At 40.8% G+C, this 21,320-nt stretch overlaps 1 protein-coding gene across 1 annotated transcript in view; it reads right to left on the bottom strand.

The window, feature by feature from the left end:
- Nucleotides 1-21,320, bottom strand: part of stk10.L (serine/threonine kinase 10 L homeolog) — a 67,876-nt gene that overhangs the window by 33,851 nt on the left and 12,705 nt on the right. The window contains exon 2 of the mRNA XM_018252161.2: nt 16,149-16,313. Within this exon, the coding sequence (XP_018107650.1) occupies nt 16,149-16,313 (165 nt within the window). The remainder of the gene's footprint in view (nt 1-16,148; nt 16,314-21,320) is intronic.

Raw genomic sequence — 21,320 nt, 5'->3', positions numbered from 1 at the left:
TCTGGTGTTTCAGTCTGGCAGTTCAGTAGTTCCGGTGAAGATTCTGAACTGTTATAATTTGCTACATTAGCAGATCGATTTCTCAGCAGCATCTGTGGAATTTTAGCAACTATTGTATCAATTCTAAAAGCGGTCTGTAATGAAACTGGGATTCTGCTTCACAGGGCCAAACAAATGCATCAACTGCTGTATCATTTAGAACAGTTACAGAGTCGGCGACCCCCCTCCCAAAGCTGCTTCAGAAAGACATAAGAAGGTGAATAATTAAAACTTTAACCTTCAATATTAGAAAGATGGCTACCAACAGGAAATAGAAAGTAATTGAAAAGATTCTTTATTTCTGGTGAACTATCTGAAACCAGCTGAACTAAAAAAAAGTGTTGGAAGGTGAACAACCCATTTAAAGGGATACTGTCATGGGAAAAACATTTTTTTCATAACGCATCAGTTAATAGTGCTGCTCCAGCAGAATTCTGCACTGAAATCCATTTCTCAAAAGAGCAAACAGATTTTTTTATATTCAATTTTGAAATCTGACACGGGGCTAGACATATTGTCAATTTCCCAGCTGCCCCTGGTCATGTGACTTGTACCTGCACTTTAGGAGAGAAATGCTTTCTGGCAGGCTGCTGTTTTTCCTTCTCAATGTAACTGAATGTGTCTCAGTGGGACATGGGTTTTTACTATTGAGTGCTGTTCTTAGATCTACCAGGCAGCTGTTATCTTGTGTTAGGGAGCCGTTATCTGGTTACCTTCCCATTGTTCTTTTGTTTGGTTGCTGGGGGGAAAAGGGAGGGGTGATATCACTCCAACTTGCAGTACAGCAGTAAAGAGTGATTGAAGTTTATCAGAGCACAAGTCACATGACTTGGGGCAGCTGGGAAATTGACAAAATGTCTAGCCCCATGCCAAATTTCAAAATTGAATATAAAAAAAATCTGTTTGCTCTTTGAGAAATTGATTTCAGTGCAGAATTCTGCTGGAGCAGCACTATTAACTGATTCATTTTGAAAAAAATGTTTTTTCCCCATGACAGTATCCCTTTAAGAACGGGGCAGATCAATTCTTTCCGGTTATATGGCAGCCAATGACACCCTAAATATAATGCAGGTACAAGTGAGAATGGATTCTATGGAGTATGAGCTAAAGTCCCACACCCGGCCGTGGGATAGATAAAGCTAAAAGGAGGATGGATATTACAATAAACAAAAACACAGATCAAATTCTGCAGAAGTAGGCTTACAGGTCCTAGGGATTCCACCAAGAATAAGCTCTTCTGCTCTGGGAAAAAACTGCTACTTTTTAAAGAATCACTGTACTAATTTTGAAGTAAAATTTTATGCCCCTAAAAAGTGTGTAAAATGCACCGCTTCCATATTGTACTTTACAGGATGTCTGCATCTTACTGTACTCCGAACCAGGTGCATTGCCATCGCTCATTGTACAAGCCAGGCAATGACTGTAGCAGACCTATAGGATACAACTGCTTCCTCAAGATAACAGCTTGGGCCTTAAAAGGAAGTTGTGAAATGCAGCCCCTCTGCAACAGACTTTACCATCTGTGATTTTTTTTTTTTTTTTATGTTGAATTTCCAAAGTCTTCTGAGGTAAACAGTAAGGTCTTAAAAACTGGAGACAAGATCTATCAGTGGCCTGGCATTAGGCTGAACTCTGCTGCATATCTTGACACGTACCGATACTTAATGCTTTATAACACTCTTCTTAAGCAAGTGGCACTTATGTCTTTCTACAGCAATGGGGATTGAAAAAAAGATTTGAAAGAATTAGGACTACCGCCAACTTCAGCTATAATTACTGTAGCATGTTCCATCTCAGCGTATATTACAGGTACATGAGCAATGGAGAGATGCCAATGACATTTTAGAAAGAATTATGATTTAAAGGAATTGTTCAGAGTAAAAATAAAAACTGGGTAAATAGATTGTATGTGCAAAATGTTTCTAATATAGTTAGCCAAAAATATAATGTATAAAGGCTGGAGTGACTGGATGTCGAACATAATAGCCAGAACACTACTTCCTGCTTTTCAGCTCTCTTGGTTTCCATTGATTGGTTACCAGGCAGTAACCAATCAGTGACTTGAGGGGAGGGGCACATGGGTCATAACTGTTGCTTTTGAATCTGAGCTGAATGCTGAGGATCAATTGCAAACTCACTGAACAGTTATGTCCCATGTGGCCTGCTTAAAGTCACTGGGGGTTATTTATTAACACTGGGCAAATTTGTACCTGGGAAGTAAACCATGGCAACCAATCCTATGATTGTTTTCAATGCTCAACCTACAGCTGGCTGAAAAAGCTAATCACCGATTGGTTGCCATGGGTTATTGCCCTCGTGCAGATTTGCCCAGTGTTTATAAATGAGACCCACTGACTAACTCAGAGTTAGAGAACTGAAAAGCAGGAAGTAGTGTTCTGTTCTGTTAAGACATCCGGTAACTCCAGCCTTTATACATTACATTTTTGGCTAACGAACTTTATTAGAAACATATTTTGATTTGCACAGCCTATCTATTTACCCAGTTTTTATACTGAACTGTTCCCTTAAAGGGATCCTGTCATCGGAAAACATGTTTTTTTCAAAATGCATCAGTTAATAGTGCTACTCCAGCAGACTTCTGCACTGAAATCAATTTCTCAAAAGAGCAAACAGAATTTTTTATATTCAATTTTGAAATCTGACATAGGGCTAGACATTTTGTCAATTTCCCAGCTGCCCCTGGTCATGTGACTTGTGCCTGCACTTTAGGAGAGAAATACTTTCTGGCAGGCTGCTGTTTTTCCTTCTCAATGTAACTGAAGGAGTCTCAGTGGGACATGGGTTTTTTACTATTGAGTGCCGTTCTTAGATCTACCAGGTAGCTGTTATCTTGTGTTAGGGAGCTGCTATCTGGTTACCTTCCCATTGTTCTTTTGTTTGGCTGCTGGGGGGAAAGGGAGGGGGTGATATCACTCCAACTTGCAGTACAGCAGTAAAGAGTGATTGAAGTTTATCAGAGCACAAGTCACATGACTTGGGGCAGCTGGGAATTGACAATATGTCTAGCCCCATGTCAGATTTCAAAATTGAATATAAAAAAATCTGTTAGCTCTTTTGAGAAATGGATTGCAGTGCAGAATTCTGCTGGAGCAGCACTATTAACTGATTCATTTTGAAAAAAACATTTTTCCCATGACAGCATCCCTTTAAAGGGGGAATATAATCCATTCAACTAGGCGCTTATTGAGCACATAGCAATTTAATTGTGTATATGTACATTAACATTGTATAAAGGGATTTAAGGTAGCGTTTTTAACAAGCTAATACCCTACAAGCATTGTTCTCATAGTGACCATAAGTATCATAACATTTGCCCTAAACGTCACTGTAGTTTGTCTTCAGTCTGGCTACCCAAAACACATGGAAGGCCTATGTAAAAATGAAGCGGGTGGCGCAAAAACAAATATGATTCAACAACAAATGTATAAACAATGGATACGGTGCATGCGTGGATTCATCTTAAGATAGTTTGATGTAAAGCTAGCCATATGTAAAGCTAGCCATACATGTAGAGATCCTCTCATTTGGTGACTTTGCCAAACGTGCAGATCTCTCCATGATGTTTTCCCCTCCATAAGGTGGGCGGATATTGGGCTGATCCAATTGTGGGGCCTAAGGCCATAGATCAGATCACAACATTGAGCATATGGGCGGTCGCATCAGCAAACTGATGTGGTCCTCAATCCAAAGGGGTTTTTATAGCCACCGATCAACATCTGGTTAACTTTTGGCCAGATTTCCATTGGGGAAGCCCGAAGGAGGGCCCCATTCAATGGCCAATAAACTGCCAATGTGAAGCTCATTTATGGGGAGCTTAAGGACAGAATTTATAGGCAATAATTAAAATATGGTGGGGGGGATTTTACTAGGGAGAGAGCGTTGGAAGAAGCTTTGGAGAGCAAAAGGCACATGTCTTGTATAAATTGTGCTACACCCTGGTGCAAAACCATTGATGCAGACATACTGCTGAAGTTTACTGTCAGTAGGGAGACAGGTCAGTAGCAGATGTACAAAGTAGGAAAATAGGGAAATGCTGCTCCATAATAACAGCACTTATCAGGCACTGTTACATTTTTATTTGTTTATACACTGCACTAAATACTAATCATAGTGGGCAGTGTAATAAAATTTGTAACCAAAATATATGCATGACGCAAACCCTTTTTAACACAGTTTCTGCCAACCTACAAAAGCATTTCACTACTTATACACCAGTGGAAAAACCTTTTTGCATTTTATAGTATGCACCAGTGTGCAATAAACCATTTTACAAACTTCCTGATTAACATTATTATTAAATGTGAAAGTGCCAATTCCCCTTTTTGAAAGGGATGTTCACCATTGCTAGAAATACTCTACATTAACCTTTGTATATCATATACAATTAGTGTTCATTGAAAACAAGTTATTTACTTGTTAAGCAGTGATAATTGCAGCACTACAGTTCTGATGTTCTTTCCAAAACTTGGTGCCATCAACACTAGTAAGCATGCCTTATCCCTCCATGGTCAGTTGTAGATGACTGATTTGATTGGTTAAATCACGTCTAATGTTAACAGCCAGTTGGCTCAAGCCCCTGTAAAAGGCCGGATAACTAATCTTTCCGTAATTTGGATCTTTATATCTTAAGTCTACAAGAAAATCATGTAAACATTAAATAAACCAAATAGGCTGATTTTGCTTCCAATAAGGATTACTTAAATCTTAGTTGGGATCAAGTACAAGCTGCTGTTTTATTATTACAGAGAAAAAGGAAATCATTTTTAAAATTATTTGATTATAATGGAGTCTATGGGAGACAACCTTTCCAAAATAACAGGTTTCCGGACAATGGATCCCAATGGATACAATATACTTATGCCTTATTTAAGTAAAACTGATATTTAAGTGTATTAAAGGTGGACAATCCCTTTAAAAGAGTAACAAACTGTGTTTTGCATAAGAGTAAAATATTCATTATAAGTCTTCGTTTAGTCAGTTGTCAGGTTCTATTCGTAAATGCTTTACAGCAATATTTTAAGGCTTTAGGACCTCCAGCTGCTGTGAAATACATATCCCACTACTGCATAATACCTCCCAATGAAGCCTCTCCAGTTGCAACCTCAAGTCGGCATCATGGAAGAAGTTGAAATATATACCCCAAGTTGGTTTACCCATAGCTAATAAGTGGGGAAAAACATCTCCCTCCTCATAAAGATAAAGCCATTCCGGCTGTTTCTGTAAAATGCAATTGCTGGAAAAATCTGTGTGGCTATATGGTGCTTGCTACACCAACTTCTCTCATGAGCCACAAATATCTATTGTGGCTTTAAGGTCAGGCCACACAAGCAGAATCGGGGAGATTAGTCGCCCCAGCGACAAATCACCTCTTCTTCGGGGCGACAATCTCCCCAAACTGCCTTCCCCCTGCCCTCCGCTGGCTAAAATTAAAATCCTCATGCGGCAACTTCGGGCGACTTCTGAAAACGAATCGCCACGCAAAGGCGATTTTTATTTTACCCGGCGGAGGGCAGGGGGGATATTGTCGCCCCGAAGAAGAGGAGATTTGTCGCTGGGGCAACTAATCTCCCCGAATCTGCTCGTATGGCCTGACCCTTACTGTGAAACCTCGTTTTTTTTTTTTTTTTTAATAACAAAGCCCAGACAAGAATTGGAGAGTTTAAGTAAAGGGGTTACATGCTTTTAAACAATAAAAGCAGGAGTAAATTTAAATATGCAGATAAGTCTTGGCACACAGCAGTTGCAGGACACAAAGACTGTATTCTGCTCCCCAGAGGGATAAGGCTTTGGCAAATCGGCTATCTGCTTGAAGGAACTGTGTGTGTATGGTATGCAAGGCATTCATAGAATATTGGAGCTGCTTAAATAACTTCTTAGCTGCAGAACTGCTGATGGATAACTCAGAATAACAGAAATAAGATACATAACAGGCTTAATAGCGACAACTCCCCAGCGCTGGTCTGCATTTGATTAGTCTACACGTCCTCAAAAGCTGTGCCCAAAGATGCAACAAAAACAGAGCTCAAAATAAAGTGCAACAAATCTAGCTGTAAAATCTAAATATAAAGGGCATTGTGCCTCTTCCATGTCTGGCTAATTCTGCTACTTGCCAATGCTAAATTGGTCTCAGGAAAGATCGTTCGTTTTCATTAAGAACTGAATTGTCAGATATACAGGTAGAAACAATAGAATTCTACCTTTATCTGACAAATCAGCAGTATCCCCTTACAGATTTTTGGGTGCCATCAAAATTTTCCATCTTTCCAAGTCTTTTGCCGATAGCAATTGCCTCGTCTCCCACCATACACGCACCGAATATTGTACGATAATATCTGTGCGCGAAAGGTCACCTTTACATACTACAGGTATGGGACCATTTATCCAGAATGATTGGGACCTGGGGGTTTCCGGATAATGGATTTTCTGTAATTTGGATCTTCATACCTTAACTCTACTATAAAATCATGTAAACATTAAATAAACCCAATAGGCTGGGGTTGCTTCCAATAAGCATTAATTATATCTTAATTTGGATCAAGTAAATGTAGTTTTATTATTACAGAGAAAAAGGAAATCATCTTTCAAAATCTGGATTATTTGATTATAATGGAGTCTATGGGAGACGACCATTCCGTAATTCAGAGCTTTCTAGATAACGGGTTTCCTGATAACGGATCCCATACCTGTACTAATATCACAGATGCAATGTGACACAGGCAAACATAATTACACATTATACCAAAGACTACCAGCAAAGTGCTGTTCTACGATCCTGCCAGTTCCAAGCTTTGGTACCAATCCAGGTGTCTCCCACAGAAAACAGTTTAGGGCAGATTTAAATACACCCGTGATTTTTAAAGGCACATTGTTACTAGTTACATAAAGCAGTCTAGGTCTGCAAATAAGCAGCTCAAGCCTATGGCATGCACAATACCCCAAGACACACCCAACAGCTGTGTGCTCGGAAGACAGGACAAAAGGAAAATAAAAAGACAAAATGTAGAGATTAAAATGGGATGGCTAGTGAGAACTGCATATTTTAATGTATAACATGTGTGGCATGCAATAATATGAATTCCACAAGTGACGTTCAGCATGGTTATTTGAAAAAGGCATCTATACGCAAATGATAGTTGCCTGTGATTGGAATGGCTCACATTTTTGGCATCTGTTGCAAGCAATAGTTTTGGCAAGTGGCACCCAGACAAGCCGGAAGCATGAATCTCCCATACACCATTCCACACATTCCCCATGGAGAGTAAACAGGTTAAACAATTTAGAGCAATGGATGCCTGCTCTATGCTTAATAGTATTAACCTGTAAAGCAACCTTTAGTTGCAGCTTGTAACATTTAGAGGTAAAATTTGAAAATTTTAATTCAAATGTTTTTTATGGTCAAAACTCTCAAATTCCACTAGGGAGTTATCCAAATTCGCTTCGAGTGCTTTAAAAAGAAATTGAGATTTATCATACTGTGGCCCTTTAAGAATTTGAATTTGACTATTCGCCACCTAAAAGCTGCCGAATTGCTGTTTAAGTCAATGGGAGAGGTCCAGGTCTCAATATGGAGATGTTTGCAGCCTTTCCAAAAATCGAAACGAGTTTGTACAAATTCTGTTCGAATTTTGGGTCGTTTCAATTCGTCAGAGTTTGAAAAATTTGATTTTGATAATAAATTTCAATTGGTCGGATTTCAAATTTATGGGAGTTTAAAAAAAACTTGCATGTGCCTCTTAATGTCATTACCAAATTCTAATGTTAACCTTTAGCACCCATGCTTTACCATAAATAAGTAATATATACAGGTATGGGAACTGTAATCCAGAAAGCTCGGGACCTGAGGTTTTCCAGATAACAGATCTTTGTGTAATTTGGATCTTCATACCTTAAGGCTACTAGAAAATCATGTAAACATTAAATAAAGCCAATAGGCTGGTTTTGCTTCCAATGACGATTAATTATATCTTAGTTGGGATCAAGTACAAGCTACTGTTTTATTGTTACAGAGAAAAAGGAAATTATTTTTACAAATTTGGATTACTTAAATAAAATGGAGTCCATGGGATTCTGAGCTTTCTGGACAATGGGTTTCCGGATAACTGATCCTGTATGCGATGTGCGGCTGTGAGATTGATTTCTCTGTAAGAGCGCGCATATAAAGCCTGATAAAAGTTATTATTCTATGAGCCCCAAGCAAAATAACACAGGCTTCCTTGGTATGTCCAGAGAATTTTTGTGATTCCAAGGAGGATGCAGTCACTGTAATAGGATGGAAAGCAGACATTCTATAACCCCATGGATTCTGTAACCCTGTGTAGCCTGAACAGGCAAGTCTTCCTGAATATAAGGATGGGCAGGAGAAGAGATCTATAAATACAGAAGCAATTGGGCAATTAGCAGTTAATTATATCATAGTTTGAGGAGTTCCCTGTTATTTGTAAAGGCTTAGCAGTTATCCACATGCCAATGATGCAGAGTGACAGAAATAAATCATAATCCAGAACATTTTGAAATATACATCTCCTGACTCAACTAAACTTTAGCTAATTTCCTATTTGAAGGGGATGAACACTGTAACAACGCTGCCGACAATGATTTTCTAAGTATAGGCAAGGGAAGGGTAATCACTTAAAAGTGTTTAAAGTTACGGTCATGAATGATCAGAAATCCTCAGAATTTCACATTGCTGTGGCTACCAGAGGATTACTGAAGAAAGAGAGCAATATCGAACATCTCGATATTTCTCTCTCTCTGGGTTCTCTCTCGCGAAAGGGCGGGCGAAACGGGGTGCTCGGCCCGGGCCAGGGGAGAGGAGTCCGCGGCCGGGGGAGCGGGGTCCCCCGGGGCGGGCTCCCCGCCTGTCCGGGCCTTCTTCGGGCGCCTGCCGGGGTCGGACGGTGCGGGGGGAACTCACGGTGGGCGCGGGCGCCCCCGGCCGCCGGGGGGGCCCGGCGGTCGCGCCCGGGGTGAGGCGGGAGGGAGCCTCCCTGCCCGTGTAGCGGCCGCCCCGCCGGGGGGTCGGCCGGGCAGAGGGCCCTCCCTGCCCGGGCGCGGGTTGCCAGATCGATCGGGCCGGGGAGCGAGACTCGACCGCGGAGTCTTCCGAGACCGGGGACCGAGGTGGGAAACGCCCCGGTTCTTTTTTCGGGCGCCCGGTCTTCCCCTACCTTCCTGCCCGCACATGCCAAAAAAGCGTAGCATGGAGGCGTCGTGCGGGGGGCCCGAGAGGCCGGGCCGCCGGCTCCTCTCCCCGGGCTCCCGGAACTCCGGCCGGGGCGGGCCGTGCGAATCCGTCCTCATCGGGGCCTCCGCGGGAGGGCCCCGGGGCCGCCCGGGCCCGGCCGAGTAAGTCCCCGTGGGCGCCGCACTTTGCGAAAAAACGTAACTTTAGCTAATTTCCTATTTGAAGGGGATGAACACTGTAACAACGCTGCCGACAATGATTTTCTAAGTATAGGCAAGGGAAGGGTAATCACTTAAAAGTGTTTAAAGTTACAGTCATGAATGATCAGAAATCCTCAGAATTTCCCATTGTGGCTACCAGAGGATTACTGAAGAAAGAGAGCAATATCGAACATATCTATAGCACATGTGGTGTAAGCACTTAATGCAGCTGGGGAAAAAGAAATCCATCAGTTACTTCTAGCGACCCACAAATTCAATTTAACGAAATGGCGGGCTGCACGCGGCAGGCCTGGACTGGGATTCTAAATAGGCCCTGTCATTCAAAGTACACAGAGGCCCAAACAGCCTCCTACCAGCCCACTATATGATAACTTTCTATGGAGCCGTACAGCAGCCCCTCTGGCATTTGCCAGAACCCACAGATTGCCAGTCCGGGCCTCCATAATGACCGTAATGAACCAGCCGTTTGATTTTGCCAGGCTTCAGTGTAAGCCATCAGCACAAGACAAATGCAACTATTTGCAATGTTTCGGATTTCAAGAAACACTCAAAAAAATGATGAAGTCAGAGCAAAATCTTTGCTGGGGCCTAAGTTCAAAACATGAGAAACTAGGATGGAATTTAAACAATGAAATTCATGCCTGGCAATACAGTGATTGCCTAATCAGAGTCAGATTCAGCAGCGAACATTAGTTCCCTATTGTTGTGCCACAGCCTTCGGGACCCTGAAAACACTCATACTGGAACAGGCTTCGCTTTTTTCTAATGGGTAAAACTGCACATATCATGTGGCCACATAATAATGGTACAGGTATGGGACCTGTATTCCAGAATGCTCGGGGCCTGGGGTTTTCCAGATAACGGATGTCTACTAGAAAATCATGTGAACATTCAATAAAACGAATAAGCTATTTGCTTCTAATAAGGATTAATCACAGACAGTATATCATAGTTTGGATCAAGTACAAGGTACTGTTTTATTATTACAGCAAAAAGGGAAGTACATTTTTTTTACGAATTTCGATAAAATGGAGTCTGTGGTTCAGAACTTTCTGGATAACAGGTTTCTGGATAACGGATGCTTGAATTCGATCAACCTTCTGATCTCATGAACAGATTCAGACACTATCATATCTCCTGGAACACCAGAGGAAATAGTGTTGGCCATTAGCATTATCACGGTTCTTATGAATATTTTTTGAGAGGCTACAGTAAAGTTTCTTCTGTAACTATTCTTTCCCAACAATGAAACCAAAATGTTTTAGAGAGAAGAGAGACAGATCATATTTATGCAACGATGACCTTTCTGCAGCAGGGCTGGGTCAGTACATGGAATGAACTCTGGGCAGAGGCACTATGCGAATACTTTGTTTGATGTGCCTAATCTCACAGGTATGTCAATGTCCGGTGGGACTCTGCTCGGAAAGCTTGAATTTATTGTTTAATGTACACACATACAAAGAGAAATGCAGACAGTGAACAGAAGTGAATATTCTCCATTTACAAAGCAGCAAGTAAACTCTGTTAAAATATATATTTTTTTTTGCAGTGTCATTAGGCATGTGGAGGCATAAGGAGAATGTGCAAGACATATTGGGTTGGCACCAAGATGGGTGTGCACCAGAGATCAGATCCAAATTTTAGAGAAAGAAAGAGAGAAGTAGATTTCAGGTGCTAATCTACAGAATTAAGATACATCTTGCATTACACGCTGAAATCTGTGAACCCGAGGAGAGGTAATAGTTCCAGGTACAGCACAAGAGGAGCAGCGGGGGGCAGATTCTCAGCCTGCTTTTCTCCACAGGCCGATATCTGTATGGTGTGGCCCTAGCCTAATTTTAAAGGACAAGGAAATCCCTCCATTACAAAACAAACTCACTAGGTTTTTCTTTTACGTCTGAAATACCGACATCTGCTTACATTCAGTCAGGAGCGAGTACACACACTGCATTTAAAGCCACCATCTTCTTTCCTGATTCGTCATTTTCTACGTCACAAAAACAATTCTGAGCATTTGAGATATCCCCCACTCACGTCATCGTTGTATTATGGATCACAGAATGACTACAGCACATGCGCCGGACTCCAACTGCAGCTAATGCGAATTGTTTGTGCGGCTGTCGCTTGGATTTGTATAGCTTCTGCCCAAAGCTCTAGCAAAAGCATTGAAACAAGACATTATCTCTAAGTACCTAAAGTGTCTTTGTAATGTGCCCTTTCAGGACAACATAATTCATTTGGGGGGTTTCCTTGTCCTTTAAAGCTGACCAACTGGAGGCCCTCTAAGAGATTATTATGGTACCCAGACTACTCGTGAGCTCCACTGACCTCTTATAACTAGGCTCTCAAACGTGTCCGTATCAAGCTACTTATATTCTGGCATAAATAAACTTTCAGTGTTCGTGCCCTCTAATTCATAAAGGCACTTTCTGATGGAATCGAGACTGAATATTTTGGTTACAGCACACAATGCGACCTTTCAGCTGTGCAAGTCTTTCAGGAGCAGTCCAAGGCCAGAGAGACATTCGCAGCCTGTGACATTTGTATAAATCCACACTTTGTATTTACTGGCCTAGTTCTACAGGGTGCAAATATAAATAAATATGATACAATACCAAGAATGAACACAGCAGTTTCTAGAAACAAAGCAATCAGGGGATGAGTCGAGAGAACGTTATGCCACAATAGGGTTATTTTGAGTTCACTTATCTACAACATCCGACATATTGGGTGTCAAGTAATTCACTGCATTCACTGCCACTTCTTAAGGTCACACCTTGATGGCAAGAAAAACAGCAGTGCATCACACCCTTCTACAAACAGCTTAAGCCCTGCATGATGCGAGATACACGTCAGGGTGGGAAGGTGATTGGAAGCGGCTATTTACTTGCACGGTAAAGGTGCACTAAGTAATCAGATACAATTTCCCAGGAAACCCAGAGGATGTTTGCAAATGAGATTTCAACACAACTTCATGCATTCTTATGAATTAAACACTCGTTCTATTATGGCCTGAGGCATGTACATTTATCCAGATCATAATGACTCACCTTTCAACAAAGCATTTTTTTTTTTTAGAGTATACATTAAAATATATCGTAAGCACTCTGACTCAAATCAAGTATAACAGAGCTGAATCTCCATCTCCATGAAAGGCATTTAGGGAGACTTATTATGTTAAAAACAGAAATGTGCCAGTTCATTATACTCTTAAATACAGAAGGAATGTGTTTTAAAAAAGAGTGGTGTTTTTTGGTTACATTGAAAATTTCTGCCTGCTGACTTCTTTTCCCAGTTAGTCCGGAGCAGCCGACGGTAGCACTCAACACACTGAACTGTAGGACAGTAACCAATCAGCAGCTAGGCAGACCTGATAGGGAACTAAAGCCTGTATTTGCTTGTGAATGCAGGGCTGTGATTGGCTGTCTCCCGTCCGCTTCTGGCAAGGACCTTTAGGACACAGCCACCCTTCATTGGAAAATAGCTCTATATAGGAAGCTCTAATAAAGGGGCATTTTAAAGATAATGCGGCTTATTTATAAACAATGGGAAAATTTGCATCAGGGCAGTTACCCATAGCAACCAATCAGTGACTGGCTTTTTATAGGCAGCTGCCGGCTGAAGAATGAAAGCCCACGTGCAAGTTTGCCCAGTACTTATAAATGAGCCCCAATAACGTTTAACCTAAAATGAAAAAAGCACCACATATATTATTCAATATTGCTTACACTTTAGGGATGGGTTTTTAGCTATGTTATATATCTGTTTTAATGGGGGACAAGGCTCCAAATGATAGCTCCTATTTTAATGTTTCTAATGCATGTTTCTAATGCATGTTTCCTCTGCACTCTCTCTCAATCACAGCAGCCCTCTGTTACGTTAAGTTATACCCTCCTTAATCTATGCAGCACTTATGGTCCTGTCTGGTGGCTCCCACCCCATGACCCATGGAATGAGCAGGGCCAGACCACTAAACATGCCCAAAAGGAAGCACAGTAGACAGGGGCCATATTTCAGTTTCATAGTGCCAATAAACTATTTCTACTAAAATACAAGTGACTCCAGTAACTGTATTAGAATATATATTATTTATGGATACAACAGATTTATCCTCATTAAAATGGAAAATTCTATGTTTCTGTGCTTTGGCTGCCAAAACATCCAGGTTTTAATTGCCACTAGTAACAGGGTTGACTCAACATCACACAGATCAAAACAATGGAAAACATGGCTGTTTCCTTTATTAAGCTCAAACATGTTTGTTTTTTTCGATGCTTTGTTCCAGCATTCTCACATGTTATTAATCAATGAAATATATGCCAGAGCAAGAAGAAAGAGCGCAACACAAAAAAAGGAAAGAGAAATCAGATATTTCAGTATTCGCAGACCCTTCTAACAGTAACTAAGTGCTTCTCAACATTGAATTTACAGGTTTTGTAAAGAAACCAGAAAACTTTGCTTTTTTTTTTGGTTAAACAGATATCAAAGAATGTAATACTGTTCATAGGATATTAATCCTTCCTCCTATATACCCAGCCACCTGCAAAGCTGACAATGAAAAGTGGCGTATAAAGATTGACTGCATAAGGAAGTGACGTGTTTAATGACATAATCTGAAACACCTTTCTCGGCTATGACACATTGATGAGTAAATAAGTTGTAGAGCTGGGTAATTCATGTAATATGTCAAATGAAAACACCTAATGACTCAGAGCACATGACAATGTAAAGACTCTGTAGTTAGGCACATCTGTCAGACACTGCAAAGTATGTGGCGGTTTGTTTTTATTCAAAGAAATGCAGTGAGAACGGGAGATAAATACCCATGTATATCAACGAGAAGCAAATATTTCTAAAGCTGGCTTGAGACATAGAGGCAGCGAAAAAACAGGGGATAAAGCTGAGAGATCCTGACCTTTTATGAAAGGTGAAGATAGCTAGCCAGTAGATGATCCTCTAAGGCAGAAGTCCCCAACCTTTTTTACCTGTTTGCCACATTCAAGATATAAAAAGAGCAACACAAGCATACAAAAAGTCACTGGGGTGTCAAATGAGGGCTTTAAACAGCTATTTAGTAGCCCCTATGTAGACTGGCAGCCTAAAAGAGGCTCTGTTTGGCAGGACACCTGGTTTAATGCAACCAAATCTTGCCTCCAAGCCTGGAATTCAAAAATAAGCACCAGCTTTGAGGCCACTGGGAGCAACAACAAAGGTTGGGTGAGCAGCATGTTCATGATCACTGCTCTAAATCCACCCTTCTACTGTTCCATTTGTTCAGGTTGATGATCAGAATTAAAAGTCAAAAGTGATTGCAGGATGGTCTGTCGAAACAGCTCCCTCGCCTGGCATATAGGTCCAGTTGAGCAAACATCAGTCAAAGTACCCGACTAGATCTGAGCATCTATAGCTAGCTTTAGGCCGTGACATAAATATAATTTCTGAACCAGTTAAAATAACTGACGACTGCCTGGCAGGGCTGAAACTAGGGGGAAAGCAGGTGCCTTGGACGCAGCTTGAAGGCAGGCACCATTTGGATGGGAAAAATAAATGTTTAAAAAACTTCACCAGCACCCTCTACACACAGAGCACTTGGAATGGAGGGACTGATGGGAGATGTGGCTGCGGCAAACAGTGGGTGTGGGGATGCAGGATCAGGTCTAGCATGGGATGGGTGAAGGGGGATCAGATCAAGTGGCTGGTTGCTGGGGGTGAAGGGTGGGGATCGGATATGGCGGCTGGTTTGCAGAGGGTGAAGGGGGATCGGGTCTGGCAGCTGGTTAAGGGGGGGTGGAGAATCGGGTCTGGCAGCTGGTTAGGGGGGTGAAGGGAGATCGGGTCTGGCGGCTGGTTTGTGGGGGTGAAGGGGGATCGAGTCGGGGGTCGGGTCTGATGGCTTATTGCGAGGGTAAACAGGGACTCTGAACAGGTGGATGGGGCAGCAGGGGTCGAAGTTGGCCTTGGGTGTCGGCAGCAGATCAAAATAAACAAATGATCTACTTGAAAATCCAAGCTTGTTGCAATTACTTAGCCAAGATCCTAACCTTAGGATTGTTGGGTATATTAAGCCAATTCCTGGGTCCGACTCTTAAACTTAATTTAGGCCTTGTCCAAAAATAGTTTAGAAAATGAAATGCTTCTATGGGCCACATTGCAGATAAATATACGTTAATAAACTCTAATCCACAATGCCTGCCTTTATGTCTCTTGGTCTTTTGCCGAACAAGTTATAATGACTAGAAACAAGATCTCATCTCCTGCGAAGAGTGCAAATTTAGTCTAGTCTAGTGGTTCCTAAACTATGGGACTGGGACAATGCAGTAGGGAGTCGGAGGGGTAGTAGTCTAAAGAAAAAACTAGAGTAAGATTTAGGGTGGGTTGCTTACTTATTTTTTGGTATAATATATTCCAGAACAGTAAAGTGATTGTAATGAGCATGTTCCATATATAATAAAAAGGAGACTTGACCACAGGTTTAATTGTGATGGGCGTTAGTTCGTGGGGAAGATACATTCTGTGCTATGCTTTACTGCTATCGCAGTTTTTTGGGTGGTGTTTGAGAAACACTTTTTCCCAGCGGTACTTCTCTGATGTATACTGTAATGTGCACTTCTAGTATTCCCCTGGTAGGGAAAATAAGTAAGCAAACATCTTGTCACAGTTATGATAATAAACAGGATTCTTACCCAAAGTTTCCCCTCCCAATAGAAGGCTCCAAGCAGTTTGACGATAAAGTGGTGGTTGCAGGTGGCCAAAATTTCAATTTCAACCATGTAGTCTTCCAGTTCCTCCTCATTCTTGGTGTCAATGACTTTGGCAGCTGCTAAAATGCCAGTTTCCCGATTCTTGGCCTAGAAAATTAAAAGAAAACGGTGACCATAAGCAAAGTATTTATTAAGCCCAACAGCATAGAAACTACATATGCTTGTTAGAATGTCAGAATACATTGCAAAATGTCAATTTTTATTCTTGTGAATTTGTATTCCCCTGACACCTTTTATTACATATCACCATAAATAACTTGACACATACATTTGACAACAGCTACCTTTAACAGCTGGGCGTATGCTTGGACGTGATATGTGATATCTGCAATCTGTTATAAACACCCTGATGTGTGTTGGTTGTAAAGATTCATAGGTGTGAATTTATACTTTGTCCCTCTGTGAATGAAGCAGTGACAATGGCGAAGACTATTTTTACATACACAAAGGATCAGTGCACCAGGGTGTGTATGTATTCGAAACGTAAAAACATGGAAAAAAAAAAAGTTTCTAAAAATTAATTACCCCAAAGGAGCTTACAGTTTAATGCTGCCTCCCTTTTGCTAAATGGCAAGGCACACAAAATGATGCAGAAACTTATGTGAGGTTTTTGGGAGACATTGTTTCAGTTTAACCAGGATATAAATATACATTAGCTCAGGGGTTCCCAAAAGGTAGATCGGGATCTACCAGTAGACCTTTAGCTGGTGATCAGTAGATCAAGTTATTTATTATGTTATGGTTACATAAGAAATAGTTGTTTGTTATATATAAAAATATAAATTTTCTCATAAATCAGTATTTAAGTATGGAGCAGTATGCTAACAATGCTTTTATGAATGTAGATCATAACGGAACAACATCACTAAAATTAGACCCCCCCATTAGTAAAGTATGGGCACTCATTAGCTTTTTCTAACGCCAACTCCCAGCAGCCTTTCTCAGCTGATCGGCAGTGATAGTCACATGTCTGGCTACGTGAATGGTTCTTTACACATTACATTCCTCTAGGGAATCCATCAGCAAATGATGGTTATCTGTTAACAAGTACAGTGAACTGCTGCCTTGCATATACAGGGACAATACAAAAAATGTACTGTTTTTAGTAAACCGTTTTTTTTTTTTTTTTTTTTTTTTTTTTAAAAGCATCACAAATATCATATTGAAATAGACATTGCTCTGTGTCCTTAAAATGTAGACGCAGTAGGTTTGCATGTCTAACGATAATAAAGCAAGTTTTTTTATTGTCTTCAGGTACTGAGCCAGAGTTAGGTGAAGTTCATCTTAAAATAACACTTTGTGCGTAAACATGGATACTCTCTCAAATAATAGCTCATCTTTTTCTAGGTGTGTGCGTTTGTTCACCAGTTAAAATAGGGGATTATTGTAGGCACGAAAGCAGAGGTTCAAGTTATTACTTTAAGGGGAGGTTTACCTTTAAGTTAACTTTTAGTATGTTATAGATTAACTAATTATAAGCAACTTTTCAATTGGCCTTCATTTTCACGAGTTTTTGAATTATTTGCCTTTTTTCTACCGACGCTTTCCAGCTTTCAAATGGGGGTCACTGACCCCACCTAAAAACAAATGTAAGGCTATACATTTATTGTTACTGCTTCTTTTTATTACTCATATTTATATTCAGGCTCTCTCCTATTCATAATGAAGCTTCTCATTAAAACTAATGCAGGGCTGCTAGGGTTATGTGGACGATAACAACCAGATTTACAAACTGGGGAACTGCTGAGCAAAAAACTAAATAAGCCACAAATAATAAAAAATGAAAACCAATTGCAAAGTGTCTCACAATATAACTCTCTACATCATAATAAAAGTTAAAGATAAACAACACCTTTAACCCAATTTACCTGGATAAGAAGCCAAATGAATGCTGAGGCAAAACCTTTATCTATTTCAAATCTTCCTCAATGTAACCTCCTGTCAGTTCCCCAAGTGACTGCCTGGCTGTTAAGTGGAACCCTAACATCCACACGAGTAGAAATTCCAAACTTGTCTTGGAATACTCCAAAAATGCCAGCCTAAGGTTAACATACTCTTAATTCCCCTCACAACGAGGCATCTACAGAAAATATTACACTTCAGATTAGGAGCATCAAAGCAGTGCAGATTAGGTATAGGATCCGGAATCCCATTAACCAGAAAGCTCAAAATTATGGGAAGGCTGTCTCCATAAAGCTTGCCATAGATGTTGAGTTTTTTAAAAGAGCCGATCGTCATCGTGAGACCACGATTATTTCGTAACGATAGTACGAATTGTCCATCAACAAAGGGGAGCTGCCTGCTTGGCCCTGCCAACATATATAGATTGCACTGGGACCGACAAAGATTTTTTTAACCTGGCCGATCAATTTCCTGACAGATGTTGGCCGAAAAATCGTAAGATTAGGACTTGGTGGTTTAAAGCCATATCTTCTGACTGCAATGGTGCCAAATATCTTCAGTCAGCTGTAAGACTGCCTACGAAAAGCGATTTAGTCAGGATAGAAAGTTAGGCAATGGTCCGGGTAAGCTCATCTATACATTTCATTACCCAGCACATTTTGTATAGCACATCAATCTGGGAGCTATATGTGCATAACCAGCACTTGTCAGTGGAGAGGACAACTGTGGTAGCCAAGGACATAGACCTGAACCTGAAGAAAAAAGCTAACCTACCAAAAAAAAAAAAACGAACATTGTGAAGGCTACAAATATAGAAAAAGCGACAATCAACTTGAATTTTCCCAGTAAAACACAACTCTACTTATTAAAGAACCCAATAAATGTTGTATGTTGATTTGTTGCAGTGTCTTTTCACTGGGAAAGACAAATATGCCATTTTAGTTCAACCTGCTTTACCCACCTCTTTGTAACAATATATGAATCATAATGGTACCATTCCTATCTCTTCAGTGCTGGCCATTCTATCAGATTTACTGCTCAAACCAGGGCAGAGTGAGTGAGAGAAGTCTTGAGTAAGCAGCTTTGATTAACAGTATCCATCTAACGTGCAGAGAAGCTCACACACTAATCTCACCTAATCTGAATGCAACAAGATTAACATTGCACAGGGTTACCCTAGCTATTTTGTTACCATGGAAACAGGCTCAAATCACATTTGCTCCTGAACATTGACAGCATTAGGGCAGTGGTGAATGTGGGGTTTCCCCAATTCATAATTTTTTGTTCCTATATAAAAAACCATGCTCAAATCGCTGCACTTTATGAATGGGTGTGAGAATGGAACCCGCCACCCCGCTAGCTTCAATGGTCTACATATACCACTAAAAACATTCTATATATCCAATGCAAAAATGGACATAATTATTAGCTCTTCTGACTCTTCTATATCCAAAACAAGAGTCAGAACAGTTGTCTAGCCTCAAATACAGAGCTAGACAAAGCCAGATGGGTTGCACAAAAATATTGTTTATGCATTTGGGAAATACCAGTATGAACTACAGGGCCGCCATCAGAAATCGCAGGTCCCCATACGAATTTTCTGGGCTCCCTGGGCTGCGCCCACCAAAAGCCCCACCTACAGGTCTGCCCTCCCCACCCCACAGTAAAAAAAAAAAACATTGGTGGCTAGGGTTCCCACATGTTAATAAAAAAATATTGGTGGTCAGGGCCCCCCCATTAAAAAAACACACTTGTGGTCAGGGCCCCCCCCATTAAAAGGCCCTGCCATGTTACACTTACTTCATTAGTGTGGCCCACCTACTGTCAGTGAGCTGCCAACTACAGAAGATAGGAGGGGAGCACAGGTGGTTGCATCTTTTTGACAGCATTTTCTTCCCTTATTGGTCACAGAATTTCATGTCCTGGTAAAGCTGCATGGTGATTGGATGATCTGGAGGAGAAGTTCAAACCTCAGCTATCCAATCCCTGAGCAGCTCCACCGTGACTTAAACTCAGTGACCAATAAGGGGAAGTAATGGACAGAAGATACCTCCCCTTGTGCTCCTGCCTTCCCGAAGTCAGCAGCTCTCAGAAAGCAGGGGGGGCGGCTAATCAAGTAAGTGCGGCGTGGCCTGGCCCCCCCTTACCCTCGGGGCCCCCTACAACTCTCCCCCCTGTCCCCTCTGATGGCTGCCCTGATTCCATCTCCAAAATGTCAGGGTCCTGTAGAAGACAATGGCAAAGGTCCCATTTCAAATTTGAAGCTATCACGGTCTGAGCTAAGTTTTTGCCAAAAAATCCGGAAAAAAATCGGGGGTTTTGATCGATTTCAGTAAAAATTGGAGCGTTTCATGCATAAAACCTGGATTTTTTTTCCCCAAACCAATTTTATCAAGTTTTTTATCTGACTTTTTTTTACTTAAAAAAATCAGAAGAAAAAAAAATTTCAGTTAGTAAATCTGCAAAGTGCCTGAATGATGTCACGCTGGCGAAAAAGTTAATGATATTTTATTTTTTTCCCACATTCAGGAGAACAGTTTTTACTGACCTGCCTTGCAGTTTCACCTTTAACCATAAAGTACCATTGTTCTCTTCCTCTATGGCTTCTTATGTTCTCCAATAATCCTTATGTTATAATCTCATTACGAGAAAGCACTAGTGACTGCGTCTAATGTTGTAGGTGTCATAAGGCCAGTCATGATGACTGGGAATGCAAACATTCTGGCATTAAAGCAGCAGACCCCACCTGCTTTGTTTTACCACAGCTTATACAGGTATCGGGCTTGTTATCCAGAATGTTTGGGTCCTGGGGATTTCAGCCATGACATATCTTATCGTAATTTAAATCTTCATACCTTAAGTCTACTAGAAAATCATATAAACATTAAATAAACCAATAAGGATTATTATATCTTATTTTGGATCAAGTATAAGCAACTGTTTTATTATTACAGGGAAAAAGTGTATAATTTTCAAAAATTTTAATTATTTGGATAAGATAGTCTACAAGAGATTGCCTTTCTGTAATTCGGAGCTTTCTGAACAATGGGTTTCCAGATAACGGATCCCATACCTGTACAGAAATACAATAAAAATATGAAGTCCCCTGTACCACCCACTATACAACAAGAAAAAAAAATGTGAGCCAAAACATTTACAAAATTCTTCTTTTTTAGCCTTCATTAACCTTCA

The sequence above is a fragment of the Xenopus laevis genome, chromosome 3L (genome assembly GCF_017654675.1).
Source record: "Xenopus laevis strain J_2021 chromosome 3L, Xenopus_laevis_v10.1, whole genome shotgun sequence".
Taxonomy (NCBI): domain Eukaryota; kingdom Metazoa; phylum Chordata; class Amphibia; order Anura; family Pipidae; genus Xenopus; species Xenopus laevis.
Note: the sequence above shows the minus strand (reverse complement) of the source record. Positions and strands in the feature narration are given on the sequence as shown.